General features: G+C 34.5%; 3 protein-coding genes and 1 non-coding gene across 6 annotated transcripts in view; 3 read left to right on the top strand and 1 right to left on the bottom strand.

Annotated features, from left to right (window-relative positions):
- LOC132614659 (tropinone reductase-like 3) overlaps positions 1–26824 on the top strand; it is a 39485-nt gene that overhangs the window by 10262 nt on the left and 2399 nt on the right. Inside the window, exons 2-3 of one of the 2 annotated variants that reach the window (XM_060329166.1) lie at positions 24923–25140; positions 26443–26559. In XM_060329166.1, coding sequence (XP_060185149.1) covers positions 25009–25140; positions 26443–26559 — 249 coding nt within the window. In that variant the 5' untranslated portion in view covers positions 24923–25008. Of the gene's footprint in view, positions 1–24862; positions 25141–26442; positions 26560–26824 lie in introns of those variants that run through there. The other variant, XM_060329165.1, reaches the window with a different exon arrangement.
- On the top strand, positions 10721–12526 carry LOC132615217 (universal stress protein PHOS32). The gene is made up of 4 exons (XM_060329780.1): positions 10721–10953; positions 11067–11176; positions 11534–11652; positions 12188–12526. Exons 1-4 carry the CDS (start codon positions 10779–10781, stop codon positions 12270–12272), a joined length of 489 nt encoding a protein of 162 aa, XP_060185763.1. The 5' UTR covers positions 10721–10778; the 3' UTR covers positions 12273–12526.
- On the bottom strand, positions 13719–17846 carry LOC132615023 (uncharacterized). 2 transcript variants are annotated; one of them, XM_060329577.1, is made up of 7 exons: positions 17682–17846; positions 16281–16357; positions 16070–16106; positions 15115–15188; positions 14935–15028; positions 14702–14784; positions 13719–14181 (listed from the first exon to the last, which is right to left on the bottom strand). In XM_060329577.1, exons 2-7 carry the CDS (start codon positions 16350–16352, stop codon positions 14005–14007), a joined length of 537 nt encoding a protein of 178 aa, XP_060185560.1. In that variant the 5' UTR covers positions 16353–16357; positions 17682–17846; the 3' UTR covers positions 13719–14004. The 2 variants fall into 2 exon arrangements, with proteins under 2 accessions (XP_060185560.1, XP_060185561.1); XM_060329578.1 differs by lacking the exon at positions 17682–17846 and adding an exon at positions 16646–17313.
- LOC132616404 (small nucleolar RNA snoR111) lies at positions 20737–20868 on the top strand. The gene has a single exon (XR_009573185.1). It is a non-coding gene; the product is annotated as a small nucleolar RNA snoR111 (small nucleolar RNA).

The raw sequence follows: 26824 nt of genomic DNA, 5'->3' as shown, positions 1-26824 counted from the left end.
TAAAGAATTTTTCTACTTTATTTTTAAATATATAAAATATGTTATGGCTCTTAATTTGTGAATATAAATAAGGAAACCTATTTTTACACTTCTATTTTGTAGTGTCCTTTCTCCAGAAGCTTACTCGGATATAAGAAGACAAGAAACTTACTCTGATATAAGAAGACAAGAATTTGTGCCTAAATATGATGTAACAAAAATATCTATTCTTGTCCACATGGCAGAATGAGAAACAAGCAGCACTATGTTAAATCATGAGGCTATAATTATAAAGGCAAATAAGTTGGTGAGAAGTTTAGATGGATAATCCACCAACTTGTTTTTCCTGGTTGAATTTCATTGAGAGAACCAAAGAATTGACTAATTTGTTTTTGGCATCCAGTATTCGGTATCTATTTTGGGACCTCAAGTAATTTGGATTCGTATCGCACAAGGTCTATTAAAGAAAAAAAACTAAAAATTATGACTAATTCAATTAAAAGATAAAATCCACAAATAGTTCTCTCCCAAAGGACAACTATATCTTAATAACCCCACAAAATTAGCTCCAAGGTGAGCTAGGTCTGCTCCATTGGAAAAGGTTGAGGGATTTGTATGTTAGGTTATAAGTTCCAATCCTATGATAAGCGAGTTAAGACTAGTATTTAAGTGAAAATTAGTAGAGAGGCTGGCTCATAATTCACGAGATGTGTATATTTTCTACAAAAAATATTCTATGATTGATTATTCGCAACTTATTTTTCGACATTTGGTTTGTCATGAAGTTATACAGATTAGGAGGTTGATTTGTTAAATGTTTTAGTGATAGAAATTAGAGGTTGGTCCTTGGTGATATTGATTATCAAAGAGTGAAAATATAAAATTTATGTGTTGATTAAAGAACAGACATTTAAGAGTAAAGAAAATATTGTAACAAAAAATAACTACATTTCGTGAGAATATAAGTTGATTTCTCTTACTAGACGGAAAACTAGATAACCAAATAACTGTTGAAGCCCAATACACCGTGGATCCTACATAGCACTACTCAAGGCCCACTTTATTATTTATCTTGTACCTGGGCTGAGGCCCATATATGTAATAGGATTAGTTTGTTTAGCTTCAAATTTTTTCTCTCATTTTTTTATAAATGTGAGTTAGAACTTTCCAGAACAAGTTTAGTCATTTTCTTTAACATAGAGAAATAAAAGATTCTCTCTTCTCTCACTAACTTCACTCTTCTTCTCAAACTCAGATCAAACAATCGTTTGATCAGTTCTCACTATTTTCACATGGTATCAGAGCGGATAATCCGTTCCTATTTGCTTTCGTCTCTCTTGCAATATTAATCTCATATGTTTTCAACGATTCAATTTTTTTTTTCAATTTTTTTTGCCAGTTTCACGATCATTCCACTTATATTTTGAAGTTCCGGTGTTGTTTGATAGGTTCATCAGATCGATTGAAGTCGATTGAAATTTTCTCTGTAGAAATTGCTCCAAATCTCATCGATCTAGGGTTCGTTCGTTGATTTAGGGTTTTCTTGAAATTTTGGCTTGTGTATACTCGAGATTCTCTGGTGTACTCGACGATTTAGGGTTTTCTCATGGTTCAATCGTGATAACTCGAGTTTTTCTGGTGGATTTAGTTTTGGTGTGTGCGTGTTCGTGATTGTTGAAGTTCTAGGGCTGTGATCCGATTTGACCCGATTGTTTTAGCTTCGACAACTGGTAACCTCGTTCCTTATTCAATTTTGCTATTATTGCTGCTTAGACATTGTTGCAATTGTTGTAGTCCAATATGGTGATGTTATACCCCGCACCTTCAGAACATGAGCATGACACGTACATCACCGTAGTAATGGAGTGTCGGAGACGTCCCATGACGTTTTGGAAGGTACAAGCCATGGGAAGTATGTAATAACGAAATAAAAGGACGAATTACGACCTCGTAAGTCGTAATCGGGAAAGACTATTTTGAAACACAAGAATATGGCCATTATCATGTATAATAAATGATAAATATCATGTATGAAGAGTTTCGGAAGGTTTCGAGGTCAAGCAAATTGAAGAAAATAAGTTCGATGAAAATTTGAGAAATGTTGGGTAGATTTTTAGTCAACTTTGGAGAGGCATATCTCCTAGTATATTAGGAGTTTTAAGGTGAAACAAAAGCCTAAAATGTAGTTCGTCGAGTCTAGTTTATAATGCAACAAACCTCTCGTCGATAGGACATCAGAGTAGAGAATTATAGACGTTACAAACGGAGCTGACAAAGCTGAAACAGAACTGCTACAGTACTGTAGCTGCAGTGATTCCGACTTTGCCACTTATAAAAGGGTCAAAATCCCTCTTTTTTGGTCATAAAATCTTCCAAAAAATTTCAGAAAATTCAGCAAACAAGAGGGCCTTTGTGCCACAAAAAATTGAGGATTTTGAGCAAAATTTCAAGCTACGGAATATCATTCGAGGTCCGGGCAACGCGTAGTCGCGAATATAATTTCGTTTGGTGTTGGAGTGGCTTGGGAACAAGAAAATAGTGAAGAGTTTGCTACCTTCATAAAAATAAGGTATGAATTGTTGAATCTCTTTCTTTATCAATATGAATTAAGGAATAATTGCAAGAATAAAGGTTATAGTTTGTTGTGTCTATGTTGTTGATTTATGGATTGGGTTTGAAGAGAATTTTGGGTGAAAATACATATATTTATCTTGTAGGATGTTGATGATGTTGTTATTGATGTTGTTAGTATTAATTTCGGCTTCTTTACGGAAATAAAGTATTCAAATAGTCGTATCACAAGTTGGTTAGTTGAGAAATTTAGAAGACATCGTGTGGGATGTTTTAGGAAGTATATTGGTATGGATAATGGTATTGATGATGTTGGTATTGTTGTTGTTGATTGGTTGTTGATATAATGATTTCGGGCTAGGCATATAAACAAGGGAGGTGCTGCCCGAATTTCGACAGAATCTAAAAAGATTTTAATTAAAGTCTTGAGACAAGTGCCTGATGACGAGCCTAACAATATTATGAATGGTTCTATATGTAGATTACGAGGCTACGAATGATCTTAAGTGAATTGTAACACAGGAAGTAAGTTGGAAGTCGAGAAATTATCTTCCAGGTATGTTAAGGCTAGTCCCCTTCTTTCTAAAGGCATGATCCTTTCGTTATAAATCTTTGTGTCGTACTCATAATATCATTGGTTCCGCAAATGCTAGAAGTCCACGAATTTCGTGATCCTTATAATCTTATTGAGCTTCTAAAGGCATGATTCCGATACTATGGCTTCATAAATGTTTCCATATCTTCCTCGTTTTCAAAAGTTAAATGTTTACGACTCCAAGGCATAATTCCTTTCCTAATAATTCATAGTTGTTTTCCCAAAATGCCGTATTTTCCAAACCAGAGATTTATGATTCTGTGAGCTTTTATGATAACAGTGATGAGCATGTTTTTACGATGATAATGATGATGTCAAAGATGAGGATATTTTCTATGATGATTATGATGATGATGATTTTATGGCTAAAAGTCTCAAGTTATGAGATCAATGCTTTTATGAGATGATTTTATTCATAGAGATTTCCATGCACATGAGCTTTACATTATTATGATGGCTATGATGAGAACGATTTTATGTTCAAAGGTTCCAAGTTTATGATTTCAATGACGATATGAGAATATTGAGCTATCTTTTGACCATTCTTAATTTTATTCATTGTTGTTGGTCTCACCTTATAATAATTTTTCCTTCAAGGCGAGACAAAGCGACAATGATTATTCCATAATATAATCGGAGGTTACCGACCTTACATCACTCCGATGTACTCATAGCTTTTATTTGGCTCCCATGCATGCTTTATATATATATATATATATATATATATATATGTGTATTTTCTCACACCGGGCATGGTACTATAGTCGGCCGGGCATGGCACGTAGATGTGCACACCACTGCAGTGGGCATGTTATGATATTGCCCCGGATGCGGGAGGCCCGGACGGGGGCTAATGATGATAACACCGAGCCTTGATGGCCGGGCATGATATTATATATGACACCGAGCCTTAATGGCCGGGCATGGTACTATGTATATGTATAAAATGTTTTTCTTCAAAGGCTAAGCATGCATGACATCCGCCTTACGAGGCATTCAGATGTACAGGTTATCTCTCTTATTCCTTGTTACTTTTCATATCTATGTTATGTTGTTACTCATGTCTTACATACTCAGTACATTATTCGTACTGACGCCCCTTCTTGTGGGCGCTACGTTTCATGCCACGCAGGTGTATACAGATGAGTAGAGGATATTTCTAGAAGATGTTCCAGCTGGATTGGCGAGCTCTATTTTTTTCCGGAGTGTTGCCGAGTCAGAGTATCTATGTTACGGTATATTGATTTATGTTAGAGACTTTGCAGACAGAGTCATGTATACAGTATGCCAGTCTTGTAAGCGGCTATTTAAGCCGATGTATCATTATGCATTACGTTACAGATTCACATGATTACAAATTTCATTTGATTCGAGAAAGACGAAAAGAATGTTTTCGAAAAGCTTCCATTATGCGTTTCATTTCATGACTTAGGAGTCCTGTGAGATTATGAGTATAACGAGAACCAGCGGGTTCGCTCGGCTCTAAGTAAGGGTCGGGTGCCCATCATGCCCTATCAGGATTGGGGTGTGACAGGTGACCTCTACTGATGCTTCTACATTTACTCCTGATTCATCTAGTCCTTTGTACTTGGCATCATCTGATGTACTTTGTGTTTCACTAGTGACTAATTCTTTTTCTGGTACTGGGTTTAGGGGATGGAGACCAAATATGATTGTCTCATTGTCTGCTAAAAACAAAGTAGGCTTTATTGATGGTACATGTACCAAACCTGATGAGAATTCTCCTCAGACCAGACAATGGGACAGGTGCAATATCTTGGTAATTTCTTGGATTACCAACTCCTTAACCCCAGACATTGCTGAGAGTGTTCAATATTCTGACACTGCTCATAGCATTTGGGAACAATTAAACAAAAGATATGGTATTGCTAGTGGTAAAAAGGTGTTTGAAATAAAAAAGGAATTGGCTTCCACTTCCCAAAGATGCTTGAACATAGCCTCCTATTTTAACAAATTGAAGAAATTGTGGGCTGAACTTAGGTTTCTGTGTATTTCCAAGGGTAGAAATTCTTGTACCTGTGCTGCCAAGGCTGAACTTGAGAAAGAGGAAGAGGAAAACAAGTTGCACCAATTCCTCATGGGTTTTAATGATCCTTATGTTGGTGTTAGGAGCAACCTCTTGATGATGCAGCCTCTCCCTTCTCTAGACACTGCCTACAACATTTTGCTTCAGGATGAGAGACAGAGACAAGTCTCTAGTACATCTCAATTTACCTCTGTGTCTGCTTCATTCAATGTTCACATGAATCCACCTGCACACCCTGCTCCTTCTTACCCTCCTAGACAGTTTAATCAAAGAGTTAATTTTGATCAAACCAAGCCTACCTTAATCTGCAAATATTGTAAGAAGACTGGGCATCTAGTTGATAAGTGTTATAAACTCCATAGCTTTCCACCCAATTTCAAGTTCACAAAGGGTAAAAGAATTGCTGCAAATGTAGAGTTGCAGAGTTATGGGGCATCTACTGGAACTGGGAATAATGTTTCTGTTGGGAGTTCTTCTATCCCTAGTCTCTCTATAGATCAATACAATCAACTCATGCAACTTCTCAAACAGACTCAAATTACAGAATCTGCTCAGTCCAATCTCATAGGATCTGCAAATTTTACTGGTATGATGCATGTTCCTGGTTGTATAAATAATGTGTCTTATGGTGCATGTATGTTAACTAAAACTAAAGACTGCATTTGGATTATAGATTCTGGAGCCACTGACCATATGACCTCAAATAAAAGTCTACTTTTTGATATCAAACCTTTAGTTATACCCTACCTAGTTACTTTACCTAATGGGTACAAAGTGAAAGTTACCTGCACTGGTTCCCTTAATTTCCTATCTTTCACCCTTCACCATGTGTTGTACATTCCTAGCTTTCACTATAATCTTGTTTTTGTGTCCAAGCTTACTGTTCAGCTTGATTTCATTGTCCTATTTACTAGACTTTCCTATTTGATACAGGCCCCTTCAATGAAAAGGCCACTGGAAGTTGGTAGATTGGATGATGGTCTCTACAAACTTGTGCAGAATTTCAATTGCCTTAATGCTTCCTCTTCCATTTCCCCTGCTATCTGCACTAAGTTTGTCTCTGGTACCTCTATCTCTGTCAGTTCTTGTAGTTCAAATGATGATGTTAATCCTTGTAATATACATTCCACTGATGTTGCTTATGTTCTTTCCATTTCTGGCTGTAATGATGCTATTGTTTTTCCTTCACTAGCGTCTGCTTGTAATATTCCTGTTAAGCAATGTTCAATACTTGATTGTAATAAAACTTCCTCTCAATGTAATGCTACTGCTGTTTCAAATAAAATGGAAATGTTATGACACCACAGACTTGGTCACATACCTTTTATTAGGTTGAAGGATATACCTAAAATTCCATGTTCCTTTTCTTCCAAACAGCCCTTCCCTGATAACTCCATTACTGCTACACATCATTTTCAACTCATCCATGTAGACACTTGGGGTCCATACAAAAGCCCCACTTATTACAACTGCAAATATTTTCTCACCATAGTGGATGACTACACTAGGGCAACTTGGACTCATCTCATGGTGGGTCCAAGAGCTGTGTTTTTCCCTTAATCAAAGCATTCATTGCCATGATTAGGACTCAATTTAACTCCTCCATACAAACTATCAGGAGTGACAATGCTTATTAACTTGGTTCCAGCACTCCAGTCACTGATTTTTTTTGTTGCCCAAGGGATTCTTCATCAAACTTCATGTCCTCACACACCACAACAAAATGGTGTGGTTGAAAGAAACATAGGTATTTACTTGAGACTTCTAGGGCCTTACTTTTTCAATCCAAAGTCCCCATTAAATTCTGGGCTGATTGTGTCCTCACTGCCACCTACTTAATAAATAGGTTCCTTTCCAAAATCCTACATAATAAGTCTCCTTATGAATTGCTCTACCATGCCTCTCCTTCTTACTCTCACATTAGAATTTTTGGTTGTCTTTGCTTCTGTACAGTTCCTAAGATACATAGGGACACATTTCAACCTAGGGCTGATCCTTGTGTTTTCCTTGGGTACCCTTTAGGTAAGAAAGCATACAAAGTTTATAATCTCACTACTAAATCCATCTCCATCTCCAGTAATGTTGTCTTCCATGAAGACATATTCCCTTTTACCTCTGATTCTGCTTTCATTCCTTCATTTGTTTTTCCTATCCCTTCAGTTCATCCTTCTGATCCTTCACACATCTCAACTTCTCCCTCACCTCTATCCCACTCTTCTGCCCCTGCTTCACCTTCCACTCCTTGTTCTTCACCAGCTTCTCCTCATCTATCTAATTCTTCTGCCCTTCCTCCTCCCTCTTCTCATATTCCTCCTGTTGTGCCTACCAGGAAGTCCTCCAGACCTCACTCCCTTCCCTCTCACCTTCAGCAATTTGTTTGTAATTTACCTCTCTCTTTAAGTGGCTCTGGTCTGTCTTCTATTTGTTCTCATGGTTTGGTCAACACTGCTGCACCTGAATCACACTCATATCACCAGGCTGCCTCAGTTCCTGCATGGCAGGATGCCATGATCAAGGAATTTGAGGCACTAGAGGCCAACAACACTTGGTCCATTATAGATCTGTCTCCTGGTAAGAAGCCCATTAACTGTAAATGGGTTTATAAAGTGAAATATAGAGCTGATGGATCAGTTGAGAGGTACAAAGTTAGGCTTGTTGTTAGGGGTGATACCCAAGTGGAAGGGGTAGACTACAATGAAACATTCTCTCCAGTTGTTAAATTTCAACTATCAAGTGCCTTATTGTTGTTACTGTGAAAAGGAAATGGCCTTTGTTCCAACTTGATGTGAATAATGCCTTCCTACATAGTGACTTGGATGAAGTGGTGTACATGAAACTTCCTCCTAGGCTATCCACTTCTCCTCCTACCTCTGCCAAATCTCTTTTAGTCTGTCTTCTTCAAAAATCTCTTTATGGCCTCAAACAAGCTTCTAGGCAATGGTATGCTAAGTTATCTCAAGCCCTTTGCTCCCGGGGTTATTCACACTCCATGAATGATTACTCCCTGTTCTCAAAAGAGTCTGGTTTTTCTATAGTTTTGTTGGCTGTTTATGTTGATGATATTGTTCTCACTAGTGATGACTTGGTTGAAATATCTGCCTTGAAAGATTTCCTTCATAACCAGTTCAAGATCAAAGACTTGGGGAATCTCAACTACTTTCTTGGCATTGACGTTACCTCTTTTCCAACTGGTCTGCTTCTCCATCAGAGTAAGTTCATCAGAGATTCGCTTCATGAACACAACTGTGCTGAAGTTACTCCTGTTGTATGTCCCCTTGACTTGAGTGTTAAATTGCAAGCTTCCCAGGGTAAGCCCCTTGCTAATCCTGAGGCTTACAGAAGTCTTGTGGGAAAACTTACCTTTCTGACACACACTAGACCAGACTTATCCTTTGTTGTTCAACACCTGAGTCAATTTCTACAACTTCCTACTGATTTGCATATGCAAGCTGCTCTCCATCTCCTCAGATATCTCAAAGGGTCAGCTGATATTGGTATCTTCTTCAATAACTCTATCCTTAGCTGCTCACTGTGACAGTGATTCGGCAGCTTTCCCGGACACTAGGAGATCTGTTTCTAGATTATGTGTTTTACTTGGCAACTCTCTCATTAGTTGGAAGGCCAAAAAGCAACTTGTTGTCTCTCTCTCCTCCGCTGAGGCTGACTATCGGGCTATGAGCAAGGTTGTAGCCAAATTGGCTTGGCTGGTGAGACTTTTATCAGACTTTGGTATTGATATTTCTGACCCTATTCCAGTATTTTGTGATAACCAGGCTGCCATTCACATAGCTAAGAATCCAGTGTTCCACGAGCGCACAAAACACATTGAGGTTGATTGCCACTTCATTCGTATAAAACTTAGTGATGGCCTGGTTGATCTTCATCATGTTCCCACTGGTTCGCAACTGGTAGATGTCTTCACTAAGCCCCTCACTGGCCTTGTGCATCGTTTCCTTCTCTTTAAGTTGGGCGTATTACCCCTCTCCAACTTGAGGTGAGGGGGGGGGGGGGGGGGAGGGGAGGGGGAGGTGTTGAAGCCCAATACACCGTGGATCCTATATAGCACTACTCAAGGCCCACTTCATTATTTATCTTGTACCTGGGCTGAGGCCCATATATGTAATAGGATTAGTTTGTTTAGCTCATTTTTTTATAAATATGAGTTAGAATTTTCCAGAACAAGTTTAGTCATTTTCTTCAACATAGAGAAATACAAGATTCTCTCTTCTCTCACCGACTTCACTCTTCTTCTCAAACCCAGATCAAACAATGGTTTGATCAGTTCTCACTATTTTCACAATAACATGGTATGATTTCATTTTTAAGAAATACCATTGGTGACTCCTTTAAAAAGAGAAGTTAAAAATATTCGAAGTTCTCTAATTATTTTGCGACATCACACAAAATATTCGAGAAACTGTGCGAATTTATTAACTACAAAATGGTAACTAAAAACTTTAAAAAGATGAAAATAACACAAATTAAAGCATGATTAGACCGGATTGGGACAACTTTATCATCAAAAGACACCTTGCCATACTCCCTTTGTCATCTCATTAAGACATAATAAAAGCACGGTGTATATTTTCTCACTTTTTCCTAAATCATCATTTATCATGTTCTTTGTTCTTAATCCAAAATCTCGAATTCGAGCTTAGAGATTACAAAATTTTTAATAGAGAGTAATTTATTTTTTATGAATATTATACGATACAAATTTAAATTAATTAGAATCTCATAGTAGATACAAACGTGAGTAAAATATCAAAAAAATGTGAAGAGAAAAAAAATCTGAAGAGAGAAAACAAATATTACATTTCTTAGTCTTTAATGCTACCTCTAGAAAATTATAAGTTCAACGTGATCTTGATTCTGATTCTGTGTATGTACTAAAAAATTATTAAGTATCAGGGGCACAAAAATCTAATAGTTTTTGCTCAAATTTTATTTATATAATATTCAAATATTCACTTAATATCTTATAAATTAACTTAAAATCGTCGTACGAACTCATAAAACTTAATTGGGTTTTTGGCTCGCAATAAAGCGTCAGTCCTGATCGAGCAACTAGTAGTCTTATCTATCCACCTCTCCTCAATCTTAGAGCCGGACTGTTAAAAATATACTCTTTCCATCGCTATCTATATGACACTCTTTTCTTTTTAATCAATCCCATAAAAAATAATACATTAACAATTTAGCTCAATCTTTTTTATTTTATCCTTAATGAAATCTAACCACAAAAAAAAAATCTTTAATTTGTTTTAGACCACATAATTTAAAAAATTTCTTTTCTTTCTTAAATTTTGTGCCCAGTTAAAACGCTGATATAAATTAGGACGGCAGGAATAAATGTTATATTCCGCATCCAGAAACTTTTTTCTCTTTTTCCACACACCCACAGATTTAATTCTCTTCTCCTTTTTGATTAAAAAACATAAAGTTATCCACCTTCTAGGTCCTTCAAGAACTACTCTATGCATTACCGTAAGATTCCAAAACCAGATATTCATATAAATACATTATTAACCCAACAGGCGACTAGTACATAGAGAAAAACTCAAAGAACAAAAAAAAAAAAAAAAAATGGGACTAGCACGTACAGTAGGTGTAGGGATGGATTATTCAGCAACAAGCAAATTAGCTCTAAAATGGGCAATTGATAATCTAATAGAAGAAGGTGATACAATTATAATTATCCATGTTGTTTCTTCTAAAGTTGATCCAACTAACAAGCAACTCTTTGAGGACACTGGATCACGTATGTATCTATTAGTATTAGTATTATTTTTTCTTAATTCTTTTTGCTTATTTCATTGTGATTAATTGGATATATTTGTTGCTGATTATCATTTTTTTGGTATAATTTTGCAGCTTTGATACCTTTGGATGAATTTAAAGAGATTAATGTGTCTAAGTTTTATGGATTAGACCCTGATAAAGAGGTTCTTGATATGCTTGACCCGGTTTCCAAGCTTAAAAAGGTTGTAATATATTCACTCTTATTTCTCTTCTTGTTCTGTCGCGATGACTTGAACAACGACACGTGTCTTCAAATTTCCTCTTATTTAAGGAAGAGAGATTGTGTTGAAAAATTAAGATAGAGATTTTTAATTAGTACGGGCTCACGTCATTCCAGTAATTTTTATCTGAATCATGCATTTGTATTAAAAAAAATTAAATTTTTTAGTATTTAAGAATATTTAGCTCGGAATTTAGTTTGTTGGTCCAATTATTATTGGATATTAACATGAAATCGTTGTAAAAATTTATAAATTTAAAATTTTGAATATGCTGCTTTATGGTGTGAATTAATTAATTTGTGGGAAAATTGAAAACAGGTGACAGTGATGTCAAAGGTGTATTGGGGAGATGCAAGGGAGAAACTTTGTGAAGCTGCACAACATCTCAAGCTTGATACACTTGTGGTTGGAAGCAGAGGTTTAGGAGTTCTCAAAAGGTAAACCCCATAATTTCTATAAAAGTGATCATCTTTTCTTTCGTATTTTTCAAACCTGTTTTTGAAAAATGTTTATCGGAAACAATCACTCTACCTTTTATAAGTCATGAATAAGGTCATGAGTGTAAGGTTTGCGTACGCTCATCCTCCCTAAACCTCATTTATCGGATCACACTGTTGAGTTAATAAATGAGTGAGTTATTTAAAAAAAAATAAAAAATCACGAGTTGTCCAAAAAACGGCAATTATTAGTAAATTATCTTCTTTTTATTTCTCTTTCAACTTATGGACTTTTTACACTATCATTTAAAGATTTTTTTGAACAAATTGAAAGTTTTATAAAAAATGTTAGATCACGGTACAAACATTATAGTGAGTCTAACTTACTTGGAGCAATTTTTCAAGGGCCATAAAAGAGATGTATAAGCTGCACTATCCAACTGATTGTTCTAGTGACCTTAAATTAGCATAATTCAATAATTCATAAGTTGTACTAAATGTGGGGTTTAATTTTGCAACTGCTTAATATTTGCAGGGTGTTACTTGGAAGTGTGAGCAATTACGTGGTGCAAAATGCAACGTGTCCTGTCACTGTTGTTAAGGCCAATCCTCCAAAGTAAAAAGCCTATAAAGTTTCTGTCTTATTTTTAAAACGAAAAATCTTTTTCCTTGTTTTGAGAGAACCGTTCATGTATCTAATTGGCACTTTTAATCTTTTTCTGTTTTTGTTTTTGTCTAGTATTTTGTTTGGATGTGTACTTATTCTGATTTTTAGGTATGAGTTGGCTTTTGTTTGATAGTGTTTTGATGAGAGATGATTGTAGGGTTATCTTTGTATTTCAAGTTTATCATCTTTATGTATTTTTGTTGGTTACTTGTTTGTCATTATGGACACTTGTCATTGTTAGAAGTTGCATGTTTCACGTTAGAATCGGTGTGTTAACAAAAAGAGAAATAGTCAAAACATCTGATTTATCACCTTCTTACGAGTTTAACATATCAATTATCGGTCGTTTTTTTATTCTACTTGATCATCATTTATCACCTATTCACGAGGTGCGTTTGAATACATAAATAGTGCTAGTTCAATAGAATAGTTGGGGCTGCATATGAAACGCCCAAAATCGTTATAGTTTAGTTGCCTCTTCTTACGATTATCACTCACAAAAAGCAGAAAGTATCAAGAAAAACATTTTTTTCCTTATAGAAGAGATTAATGCATTTTTATTTGCTAGGATGAATGTATATAATTTTGTTACAATGTATGTCTGAAAATTTTGGAATTTATTAGTAGGCAATGATACTCCAACTATAGTTCTACGTACAACAGTTAATTTTACAGTTGATGAGTTGCGAGTCCATTCTATTACGTACAAACAAATAAGAAGACATTGAAGTGCAGCATTTGAACTTGTAAATGATTATCATGTATCCTGTAGTAAAAATTTCATATTTTCTGTTGTATAAAATTCAAGATTGACTGTACTTTTGTTCATTAAAAACAAAAGTTTTAATAGACATCTCTTGTTAAACCTTTTTTTTTACTTCACAGTCTTCATAAAATCTAACAGTCAAATTTAAAAACCTAAACTAATCAGGAGTATACTTGAAGAATTACTTTGAATTTACCCATAAACATAAAGGATCTATTTTATCATTTCGTTTTGTGGGAAAACATTTGGACTAACTATGACGGTTTAGTTAGAGTGTGTTTTTTTTTATCGTCCAAGATATTTTTAATAAAGAAAAAGTCTCTTTATGAATAATGTAAATGGTAAGTTCGCAAGCACATGGCCAAAAACAATCGTTTAAACTGGGAAATATGGTAACTTCTAGTAAATCTCGTGAGCAAACAAATCAACCAAAAGGAAAAGGAAAACACAACAATGAAAGAATGAGAACTGAAGGTGTTGTATGGTGAAGAGAGTTTTATATTTCACTTGAAGGAAAAAAGGAGAAGAATAAATCCGTGTGTAGTTGTTGAAGTCTCACATCATTATAGGATGAGGTTGTTTGCCTCTTTATATATCTCACGCAATTCTTAACTCAGGAGCTAACTTTTAGAATTGAGTTAGGATCAATATCGATTTCTTCACGTCATGCATTTTAAATGGCTTTAAAAGTGGCCGAAACATTAGTCAAACAGAAGTTCATTTCTTTTCCCTCCCAGAGCCTATATATGTGTTAAAAAATTCATTAAACATGTACAAAAATTAGGTTAAGAACCCAGCTACTAGCACTTGAGGTCGTTGTCCTAGAATTCAGAACCCATAAAGGTCAAATCCTGGATTCGCCTCAATCAACACCACAATTGGAGTATGTTCAGAGGGTGCTCTTAACCTTCTACTCATCTCAGTTACGCTCGGGAACATGTTTATCTAAGAAAGCCTGAGCCAAATTACTGAAGCTTGTACTAACTCCACCTGCAGCTGCATAACTCTTGATTGCATCAATTACTTCTGGCTTTAAGATATCTTCCTTGTTCGATGCATTGCAAAGATAATACAGAGCTCCTAACGCGTAATTTACCTGCCAGTTTCAACTTCATATCATTACAACCTGGATTGAAATCCATAAACTCGTATAACTACGTGACTGTATCTCTTCGTGTGCATATGCAAGACAATAACGTGTTTGTAGGACAAGTGTGAAGACATCGACAATTAGGATTCCCGAGAGCCTTCAAACAGGATGCTGATAAGTGATTGACACTAGACTTTGAGAAGTAACAATGACCAGCCGAAAAAGAAGAAAAAGAACAGTTGAGACTGGACCATAAATACTAAAAGATTAAGTCTTCCTGAAGTGCAAAAAGTCATGAGACCAACTATTAACAATAAGTACATTGTATAAGAGTTATAAGTCTGCGCCTCGCAAATTCTATTCAAGTTTATTAACAAGATCGACAAAACAGTGGTACTCTACAAATTCAATTTACAACAGCTAGTTTGAGGTGCTCCTCACTATGTATATGTGCAAATTTTACCATGTAAAGAGCAAAGCACTCAATAAAACAGTAACACCAGAAAATGTTTGTTAATGTGCTTACTGTGCTCCTAACAGGACTTGACAAGCACTGGATGATGAGAGGGATACCGTCATTTTGAGTGACAACAGCAGCATTTGCTGGATCTGCAAGTTACAAATGCATCAACTGACATGGAGCAGAGTTAATTCTTGGAGCAGTTTATTACAGAAAGTCTGTAATGATTCTGACATGATAGAGGAAATTTTTTCCCCTATCATGGAATCAAGATAAAATTCTAAAAGCTTTTATCTTACCAGCACACGCATTGCAGATCCCTCCGATCCCAAATTCCACAAGTTTCTCATTAGGCTCAGTTAAGCAGTCGAGGAAAAGTTCTATAACATTAAGCTGTTTAATATCACAAGATATGTTGAGGCGAGAGACCAAATATGATGATTACACAACTCAAAACACTCATTAGGAAGTTTCTTAACCTGGCGCAAGAAGGTAAAGTTGAAAGGATCATATGCAAAGTTCGCCAAATTAGCAACAATCTTCTCTTTTGTCTCTGTAATAACAAGAATGTATCAAACCATATAGAGGCCAAAACACGAAGTGAGAAACGAAAGCAAATTGTAGTTACTGGCTACTATATGTGCCATAATCTTGACAAACATGAAATTAACTTTCCACTTAACAGCCACCAAAATACACTAGACTCTATTAGTTCGCATTACTGATTGCGCTCCGAGCGATAGACTGATACTAATGAGAGGACAGGCATGTGAGTAATTAGGCAGTCACTCCTATAAAAAAATTCTTTCTTTTTGAGGGGACCAAAGTAGTTGTGTTGCCACAGCAAACGGATATCTGTAGGTCAGACCAACAGTTGATTTGTCATTCAACATCTCGCATGAAAACTCAAAACCGCAATAAATCACCTTGAAATCACAAATATGAACACAACTTTTTTTTTTTTTTTTTGATAACCCTGGTGTCCGGGCCAGCTTGAACACCTCGACTAATTCCACGGGGCACCTGCTACCTCCCACTAACACAGTTACACAGGTACCGGATTACTCTATCGACAAAGGCATAGATTAAATGGGAAGAAATCACCTAGTGTTTTGCCTCCATTGGGAATTGAACCTGAGAGGCTGAGACCTCATGGTTCTCAATCCACTTCATTGACCACTAGACCACACCCTTGGGTGCCAAATATGAACTCAAATTCCTAGTGACTTGACAGTATTAATGCTAGTTTACCTTGTTCTTATATTAATATAAGCATTGCTGTAAGCTGGAAAACACCTATGAACTTGTTGATAAAATAATTGGAGTTGACTCAACAAGAAGGTCAATATGATATTCTGATAAAAGATTTTGTCTCAATCAGCAAACAAGTTTGTAGATACAGAACAAAGCAGTTAAATAAATATCTAAGCATACCTTCAGCAGATGCATTCTGAAACTGACTCACCAATTCCTGAAACAAGAATCAAAGAACTGATTGGGAAAACATGCAAACAAGATCTGTGCTAATCAAGGAATTGTCATGCACAAATACTTTTTACTTAGTATTGACATGTAAAATATTGCAGTTCTAGTGTTCTTTCTTTCATAATGGCAGGCAATCAATATAATGAGTTGCAGGATTAACCTGAAGGTATTGCACCCTCGGAGTCCCATATTTTCCGGTGCGCTCTTCTTGCCTTTGAATATTTGTAAACATGTAAACTGCAAGAAGGGAAGATAGAAATTAAACATTTAACAAGCATACATAGACCAAGATTAGCACTTAGCAGTAACTACATAACTCTGCATCATGCAACTAGGATTCATACTACAAAAAAGTCTCGGTTACATTTTCCAAGTAATAAAGTATGAAAACGAGCTAGTATCAATAAACTACAGCTCAATCCTATACTAGTTATAGGTCGACTATGAAATCTTCTATATCCATTCCACTCTATTCAGGTCCATTTCATTCAAATACTAAATGATTCTTCAACAACAACAACATACCCGGTGTAATCCCACAAGTGGAGTCTGGGGAGGGTAAAGTGTACGCAGAGGTAGAGAGGTTGTTTCCGATAGACCCTCGGCTCAAGGCAAGCAAATGAAAGCAGTTCGGAAAAAATAAATAACGGAAGCGAAACCATCACAAAATACAAGTTAACTAGTTTAATCACGAATTCACAACTATTTCTCTCTTGCTTCTGCATTGTTCAATTCAAACCGGTTACTACAAGTTAATAAAGCTTTTCCTTTCAAGCAAAAAAAACCAATAATAACTTAAAGCCAAAAAGGAAGGAAAAATTCCATACTTTCAACAAATTCAAGATCACCCCAACATCTAATAATTAGATTCCTACAATAAATTGAAACAAAAGATAAATCTAAACAAAGAAGAAAAGTAAAGAGAAAGGTAACGCTTTTAACACGGGAAATTTTTCAAAAATATACAGCCCTAACATAAAATATTACGCCACGTAGCCAGTGGCGGAGCTAAGTAGTCTCCAAGGGGTTCCTCGGCGAAAAATTACACTATATACGAGGTTAAATTTTTTTTTTTTTATGTATATATAGTAGATGTTGAACCCCTTGACCTCTTCGTGCATTTACTTCTTTATATATTTGAACCTCTTAGGCGAAAATCCTGGCTCCGCCACTGCACGTAGTCATATTTTCAGTTTATACAATATTATACAACATTATACCTAGGGAAAGCATTATACAGAATGTATCAACCTTATATAAAAGATGTTTATACACAACTATGGGCTAAACCGGGTTACAAACTCAAAATATGGGCTAAAGCGTGTAAATATTTTCGCCTGGTAGATATAGAGCGTAATTTTCCCTTAAACTCAAGGTGCTAAAAAGGATTTCAATCAACCAAAGATACAGTTCTATTCCAACAGTAAATTAGAATCCTATTTACTTAACAATTAAACTTAAGTGTAAAGTAATCAAAGGCAACAGTCTCATTTTAACAGAGTTAAATATAAAGGAGAAACGAAATATGGAAAATCAGAAATAAACAGAGTTAAAATTGGACCTTTGAGTGAAGCAAAATTTTCTTTTTGTTCAGCTGATTGGAGTCTCTTCAACTTGAAGAAATTGCACGATTTGGCTTTAAATGAACTGGTCTTTAAATTTTGTCCTTCAGATGGGGCTGGTCTTTAAATTTTTAACCGTTCAAAATCGAACTAACGAGATCGTTGAGGACCGAGGCATAATTTGTGGAAAATTATAATGCGAAAAATATATATTTATAGCCCTGTTTGATCAAGTTTTTAAAATTATTTGAAAAGTATTTTTCAAAAAAATGTTTTTGATAAAAAGCAGTTTGTATTTGATCAATTAATTTAAAAAACACTTTTAAACAACAATTTAGTGTTTGACTAAAAAGTACCTCTAAAATGTATTATTCTCAAAAGTACTTTTGAGAAAGTATTTTCTACCTAAAAGACTCACTTTTTTAAATAAATACTTTTGAGAAAAAATAAATTTGATCAAGCAGGCTATTATAACCTACGAGAAAGCTATTTGTTACGAGGGGACAAAAATCATTTTTTTTGCGCGGATTATCCTTCCTTTGGGGTGGCCTTTAATTTTAGTCCATAGCTTGAAAAGGTGGCCGAAAATATCTTAAGGTTCTGGGTTCGAATTCCCGCTCAGTAAAAAAAATTCGCAACGCAAGGCTTTGCAAAAAGTTCTGCCTTATGCCGCAGACTTTACCAGGCAATTTGCAGGATTGCCCTTCGCTGGGGGTGGTCTTTAATTTTTACCCCTCAAAGTGGTGGTCTTAAATTCTGCCTTAAGGCAGAATTTTGAAAAGTCTGCCTTGCGATTTTTTTTAACTGAGCTGGGGTTCGAACCCACAACCTTGGGGTGTTATGCGAGGGGTAAAATTTAAAGACCACCAATTTGAAGGGCAAAAATTAAAGACCACCCCAAATAAAGGGCAATCCGCGCAAAAAAAAAAAAAAAAAAAAAAACTTTGCCTTAAGGCATAACTAAAAGTCTGTTCCATAAGACAAAAATTTTCCCTTAAGGCATAGACTTTGCCTTAGTTATGTCTTAAGGAAAAGTTCTGCCTTACAGGGCAGACTTTTAGTTATGCTTTAAGGAAAAGTTATGTCTTACGGGGCAGACTTTTAGTTTTGCCTTAAGGCAAAGTCTGGCCCGAAAGGCTAAACTTTTCTTAAGGCATAACTAAAAGTTTGCCTTATAAAGCAAAGTTTTGCCCTCTCCAGCAGACTTTTAATTATCCCTTAAGGCAAATTTTTAGTTATGTCTTTTATTTATCTTAAGCCAAAGTCTGTCGCATAAGACAGAACTTTTTACAGAGCCTTGCCTTGCGAATTATTTTTATTTTTACGACTAAGCAAGAATTTGAACCCAAAACCTTAAAATATTTTAGGCGAAAGACAAAAATTAAAGAGCAGCAATGTGAGGGATAAAAACTAAAGACCACACGCAACAAACGACAATCGTGCAAATTGGTCGACCAAATTAAAGACCAACACAAAATAGGACCAAAAGTGCAAATGATCCAAAATGGAGTCTCTTCACTTTTCGGGCAGAGGTGAGGGGGGAGGAATTGGGCTACGGGGGGTCAATTGGGTCTGTTGATAGACACAGGCCAAAGCCCATAAACATGAAGTGGGCCTAAACCTGGCCCAAGGGGTATTACTGGAAGAAATTGCATGGGTTTCCCTTCAAATGATCTGGGGTCATTCGCACAAATGTCATATTTTCGAGATGGTCTTTAATTTTTATCGAAAACCTTCACCACTTTTCGCACATCGTAAGTTCAAATTTCTCTCGGCAAAGTTTGTATTTCACTCGCCATATGTATCACAATATCTCACAAATTATGCCGGACACGATAAAACTTTAACACTCAACATATTCAATTTATGTTAACACATTTGACTGGGCACAAAGTTTAGGAAAAAGACAAGACTTTTAAACTCGTGATGTTAAATGAGTCACATATATTTTGTGTGGTTATAAATCATTGCATAAAGATAAAATGTTTTCAAATATAGAAAGGGGTCATTCTTTTTGGCATGGACTAATAAATGAATAGGTTCGCATAAATTGAAAAGGAGGGAGTATATAACTTGTGCCAAGGGAGGCAAAAGTTCAGTTTCCAATGAAAAATGTTGCAAAATCTATGCTGAATGAAATAGGTCAGAATATTTTCATTAAATGAACAGCATGGACAAAAATCAAAGATCACATATATGAATGACAAAAATTAAAGATTACATATATGAAGGAAAAAAATTAAAGACAAACGCGTTTGAAGGGAAATCAATGCAAAAACTTCAATGAGCTAGTTTTTAATTTTTGCCTTTCAAATGGGTTGGTCTTTAAATTCTGCTATTCAAAATCAAACTTATGCCTAGTAGGATATAAATTCTTTAAGGACGGGGGCAGAATTTATAAGATATTATAATGCGAAAATATAAATTTATGCCCACAAAAAACTTATATTTTCTTCGAAATATAAAAATTAAAAATTACAAATATGAAGGATAAAAATTAAAGACTAGTTCGTTTGAAGGGAAATCAATGCAAAAACTTCAATGAGCTAGTTTTTAATTTTTGGCCTTCAAATGGGTTGATCTTTAATTTCTGCTATTCAAAATCAAATTATGCCTAGCAGAGTACAAATTCCGTAAGAATAAGGACATAATTTGTGAGATATTATAATGTGAAAATATAAATTTATGTACGCAAAAAGCTTATATTTGCTTTGAGGAACAAAAATTAAAGGCGAGTATAAAACAGAGTCAAAAGTGCAAATGTCAAAGCCCATTAAGCTCGAAATGGGCCTAAACCTAGCCAAGGGGTATTACCGTAATGCGAAAACTAAAGGTTTTTCTAGGGTTTGCTTGGCATCTATATAAATAAATAGCCTAATAGCTTTCACTATATTCACTCGTTTATTTCGCTAATAGTGACTCTCAGGTATCTAACAAATGCTGCAACTTTAATTTAATGTCAACTTTGTGATCTAGGCTTTATAGAAATGCTAAAATTCTCATACTATTTGTTTTATTATATTGAAATAATATCTGTTTTGCGCCTCCTTCTGATCGAATGATGAACAATTTTTAATTTGTATCATCATTTTAATATGAATTTACAGGAGGCAAAGTAATATCGGCGAGATATCGTTTCGGTCGTTATTTTTCTAAATTGACGATTCGATTGTTGCTCGTCTACATCTTAATCCTTCATTTTCATTTCATTTTCACTTTTTAGTGTCTCCGTCTTTCTATTTCTGTTTTTTTTTTTAAAAAAAAACATAAAAATATATTATTCTTGGATTTAGTGGAGTTGACAAAAAATAGTCTAATTTTACTTGTCCTTGCTCGCTATATTAAAAATAAATGTTTACTTTTGCTTTTTTTATTTTGCAAAATCAAGAGATAATTTATTATTTCGTACCTATTTTATTAATTATTGAGAAATTATTTAATAAGATGTGTAAAGTATAATATAAGACAAGTGAAAATGCAGGGAGGGAGTAATAAAAGATGTAAATTGAGTAAATGTCAGTCTTAAGCACTATGAAATTGATAAATTTATAATCTGAAAAACTTCATTGAGATGGAATTTTTTTTAGCTTTAATTGATGTTCATCATAAGCTTGATTAGTTGCATTCAGCCTCTTTGTAGCATTGATCAAGCTATGATGAACAACCGTTGAAGCTGAAATTTCACTTTTGAACTAGTTCGTGTTGCTAAATAAATTAAAAACAAGTGTAACAATACTACAATAATAACTTCATGATTTGAATCTCTTTATCTTTTAAAGTAGGGTTAAATTTGCGTACATTCTACCCGTTTAAAATTTGCGCCATTGGGAAAAAAAAAAAGAAAAGATAGATCTAATCAAGTGCTTCATCTATACGAGTTTAGAAAAATAAAAAATTGTTTTATACATGACAGGATTTATTTTGCTATAACGTACTTAAATTTAAAGTTAAATTAATATAAGAATTTGTATAATTCTTTTAAGGGGTATCAAAATTCGTACGGTAAAGTGGAGAAGACCATTTGGTTTATGCTATAAACTATGGAATTGAAAACACAAATAAAATATGTTATCCGTACACTATAGTCTGTACATGTCTACTCGTAACCATCAACTTTTGTATTGGATAAATCTTTTCTAATTTGCTATACGTTGATTGGATTAATCAACGGACAAAAATATTGCGTGAATGATGAAACTGGCCTAATTTAATAAACGAAAAAGGGTTAAAATTATCCTGAATTTTAAAAAATAATTCATCCATACCCTTCGTTATATTTTAGGGTCAATTATACCCTTACAGTTTAATAAATGTCACAAGGATATCCGTCGCTGTTTCGATGTAAGAAATGTCAAAAAAGAAACCTTAGGTTCATACTCCTAGCTTTCTTCATAAATCATACCACAGATCACATACATAATAAAATTTGAGAGTTGTTCAATGGCCACACCAATTTGATTCAAATTTGGCCACACTTATATAAAAATTATCATAATCACTATTGTATTATTTTAAATTAAGATAAACTTTAAGAAAAAAATAAAAATGATATTAAGTAAGCATAAATTATTAAATTTATCCTAAATAATTATATGAATTTACTTTATTTGGATCATTGTGGTCAAAATAGTGTGACCAAAAGATCTTATCGATAAAATTTAACCTAGTGGGATATAAGGCAAGAGTAGCCAAGATGGCATAGGAAAAATGGATGTAGGCAGGGAGATAAGAGGAAAATTTTTGGTAAACCCAATTAAGTGGAATTAGCAAGTATATACCATCAATAGATGAATGGTAATAAAGTTAAGACCATCTACTCAATAACAGATCTTCATCCATGTGAAATTTCAAGCGTGTTGCAGTCCAACAAAGTTTGGCAAATTAGACGCATTTACCATTAAAAATTACCACAATAAGTTGTTTAGACACTAACACATTTCAATTTAGCACATGCACATATGATAAAGTGTTACTATTGGACGCTTATAACTCAAAACTTTGTAAAAGCTTTTGTGTTCTCAAGAGCCATTACGCAGATAAGGTATAGCTTGTTTGGATGATTGTTAAATACAATGTTTGTTTTGATTGTTACTTTAATTTTAATTTATCGTGTTATCAAATCTATCTTTATGTAACGATGAAAAGTTCCATTTTATGTAACGATCGATTTGGTGTTATCGTGTCGTTATCTTATTTTTTTTTCTTCTTCTCATTTTTATTATCTAATAACTTTATTTTATCCATTTACCCTATCTTTTTATGATAGCTCTATCATGTAACCTACTTTTTTTGTTGGTTTATCCATCACATCGCTGATGTGTGAGATTATGTAACGACGAAAAACTACATAATCTATCCAAACGTTGTGTTAATCAAAACAATACAATAACACACATTACGATACAGTGCGATACATTATGAAACAATATAACAACAATCCAAACAAAGTGAAATACGTTGTCTTCTTTGATTTTACAACCTCAATAAGTTAGTAAAACCTTGTGCCCATTCCAATTGAGGCTAATGTGCCAATAAGTATTCCAATTAAGGCGGATGTGCATAAACATATTTCAAAATTTTTATTTATTCATATTATGGATGTTTAAGAATATGTACGTAAGTTTTTAAAAAAGTTGAATTGAAATTGTCTAATAAAAATACTTATTTATATATTCAGATACTCAATTAAAACTCCTAATAAAATATACTCATAGATTTAAGGGGATAAATTTATGGGCAAACTACATAAATGACAAACATTTGGGCTTTAATCAAGCCACATAACAAATGTTTCAATATTTACATTTTGTAGCAACTACCAAGCTGCCAAACAGTTGTATACGTTTTTTTCACTTTATTCGTTTTTTATTTTCGCTGTATTCATGAATACAACAATTTTTTTTCCTGTATTCATGAAAGTGACTATCTGTATTTATAAATTGGCTTGCTGTATTCATAAATACAGTGAGTAAAAAATGAATACATAAAAACTTATATACACCAAAAATTAACAAACACCATATTTTTCGGTATGTATACAACAAATACAGGCGTATACAACATAGATACACCAAAAATAATAATGAATACACTAAAAAATTGAATACAAAAAATAAAATTAATTGTATTCATTTGTATACAGGCATAACTTCACTCTATTCATTTGCATACAAAAGATCTCTTCGAAAAACGCAAAAAATATTGTATACAGTGTATGTATACATAGATCTGAAAAAAAACTTCCGAAAAATATGCATACCTTGTATGTATACACAGATCTGGAAAAAAAAAATTCGATCAAAAATTTCGATCAGATCTGTGTACACCTTCTTCTCCTTCAACTTCTTTTCTCCGTCATCATCACCGTCACCTTCAGATCTCACCGGAAAAGCTATAGATCTGGAGCTCCATGGTCGCTCCGATGAAAAACACTGTATGCACTGCTCAGATCTGTCGGTATTGGCTCTTTTCCGGCGTATAGCTGAGTTATTTTTTCCTTTTTGGCACCGGAGAAGAAAGGAAAAAGGGGCACGATCGGAGAAGAAAGGGAAAAGGGGAAGGGGCTGGCAGTGACGGTGGTGAAGGGGCACGACATTTCACCGGAGCTCCAGCGGTCGGTGGTGGCCGGCGGGTGGCGGGGGAGCAGTGGGGAGAAGAGGTGGGAGAGAGATGGGAGGGTTGGGTTGGAAGTGAATAGTGTGATGGGTATTCTACTTTGTGTGTGTATATATATAGTTACTAAATGTCATTAATACACAAATATTTGCTATGAAAAGTAATTAAGTTAAACTATATGTCAATAATACCCACTATATGTTTGTTATGTCATGTAGTTATCCCTAAATTTATTCCCTTAAAAAGAATTGTGTGAACCTATTTCATTATCAGTCCGTGCAAAATATGATTACTTTCTATATTTAGAAGCAATTTACCTTCATGCAATGAATTATAACCATACAAAACATATGTAATTTATTTAATACCACGTTTACTCTTCTTTTTTAAAATTCTGCATCCAATTAAATAAGTTTGTAATTATAATCATATAAAATATATGTGATTTATTTAATACCACATCATTAAAAGTTTCTCTTATTTTTTTAAATTTTGCATCTAATTAAATAAGTTGGCATAAATTGAAACTAATGAGTACTACACTAACATTGACATTGACGATTATTATAATAAAACTCAATACGTGAAAGTCTCCAAATCTGAACAGCAAGAGTAATCATCATCTATCCAACAACAAGAAGAAAAGTACAATTATTTTACTCCTCTATTTTGTATTGTGAATTTTTGTTTACATCATATACTCATATAAGAATGGAGAAAATAGGGAAAAGATTTGAAGGGAAAGTGGTAATAGTAACAGCTTCAACACAAGGTATTGGATTTAGCATAGCTGAAAGACTTGGTTTTGAAGGTGCTTCTGTTGTTATCTCCTCTCGCAAACAGGTTTGTATCTTCACTCATTTTTTTTTTGTGCCAAAATTTGGATGATTCTTGAAATGGGTATTTCAGATTTTGTTAAAGTTTATGCCTTTTTCTTTTATCTGGTTGCATATGATAAAAAGGGAGTTTTCTGATTATTTATTTTTTTGATCTTTTCTGGTTTGTTTTTATTTTTTGCCACAATTTGGACAATTCTTCAACTTGGTATTTCAAGATTTTGTTAAAGTTAGGGCCTTTTTCTTTTATCTGATTGCATATGCCAAAAGGTGTATTTTTCTGAAAGTTGGTAATGCGTTTACTTTTATTTTTCAGGTTTTGAAAGGTTGCATATGGTAAAAAGGGTGTTTGCTGTTAAAAATATTTTCTGGGTTGTTTTTTGCCAACATTTGGACGATTCTTGAAATGGATTTTTCAGATTTTGTTAAAGTTAATGCCTTTACTTTTATCTGGTTGCATATGCTAAAAATGGTGTTTGCTGAAGAGCTGAACCTTTTAGAATTTCAGTCAGACACACACATATGATCACTACGAATGGTAGAGTTTGGAATATGAGGATGACACATCTAATTCAGAATGAATTCAGGATTAACGCTTCGGTGGTTAATGAAGTGGGTAGAGAATCATGAGGTGTCGGTGTCAAGTTCAAATCCCATCTGTCCAAGCACAAATAATTTGCCTCTTGTCCCTTTTTGGACTCTTTTTAATTTCTCTTGCAAGTTGCAACCTGCTGACCTTTTAGACCATGGTCAATAGATACTTTTTGAACGGACTGAAAATCTTATGGGAAAACGTTAGATCACGATCTGAAATTTTGTTAGTTATGCAAACGTTAGACGTGAGTCTAATGTTTTGTCTGTAAGTTTGAATAATATATTAGCAAACATTAGGTCCGAAGCCTAACAAGAGAACTTTTAGAAACAGGGACAAAATCTTAATGGTGGCCTAAAAAAAGGGAATTTTGTGTAAATTAGCCGTCAAAACCTTGGTAGACAGAGTTATCCATATCTGTGCGGGTGGGAGGTAGTAGTGATCCTATGGAATTAGTTGAGGTGCGTGCAAGCTGGCCTAGACACCATGGTCATCAAAAAGAATTTACATGATTTATATTACAATAAGTCACAAATTTTTACAGTAACAAGTTATTTTTGATAAAAATTGCGTCAAAGAAAAGAAATATTGTTACTCCAAAAAAATAAAAAAATAGTGTTACTCTTTTTTGGACGGAAATATGTTTGTGTATGTGTGTATTGTTATCCTCTTCATATTGGGGTTGTGACTTGAGGTGTTGTCTATTCATTTTAACAGGAAAATGTAGATGAAGCAGTAAAGAAACTGAGAGATGGGGGAATTGAAGTGTTGGGATTAGTATGTCATGTCTCAAATGCACAACAGAGGAAGAATTTGATAGAGAAGACTATTCAGGTATGAATGATAATGCACTGTACCTGTGATCCCTGACCCTGAAATTCAAAATTGTAACTTGTGTTCAGTACTGAGTTAGCTGGGGCTTTTTCAGGTCTATCAGTGTCTGTGATCATTTCAAAACCTCATATTCGTCCGGGCAGAAACTAATTTTGTTTAGCAAACTCTTTAGTGTACCCTTTCTCCAGTTGTTCTTCGTTTAAGGGTGTCTCTAAGGGAGTACAACTATTTCGTGAATCGTTTCGATAAGAAAATGTTGCAGAGT

This window comes from Lycium barbarum, chromosome 10 (assembly GCF_019175385.1).
Source record: "Lycium barbarum isolate Lr01 chromosome 10, ASM1917538v2, whole genome shotgun sequence".
Taxonomy (NCBI): domain Eukaryota; kingdom Viridiplantae; phylum Streptophyta; class Magnoliopsida; order Solanales; family Solanaceae; genus Lycium; species Lycium barbarum.
Note: the sequence above shows the minus strand (reverse complement) of the source record. Positions and strands in the feature narration are given on the sequence as shown.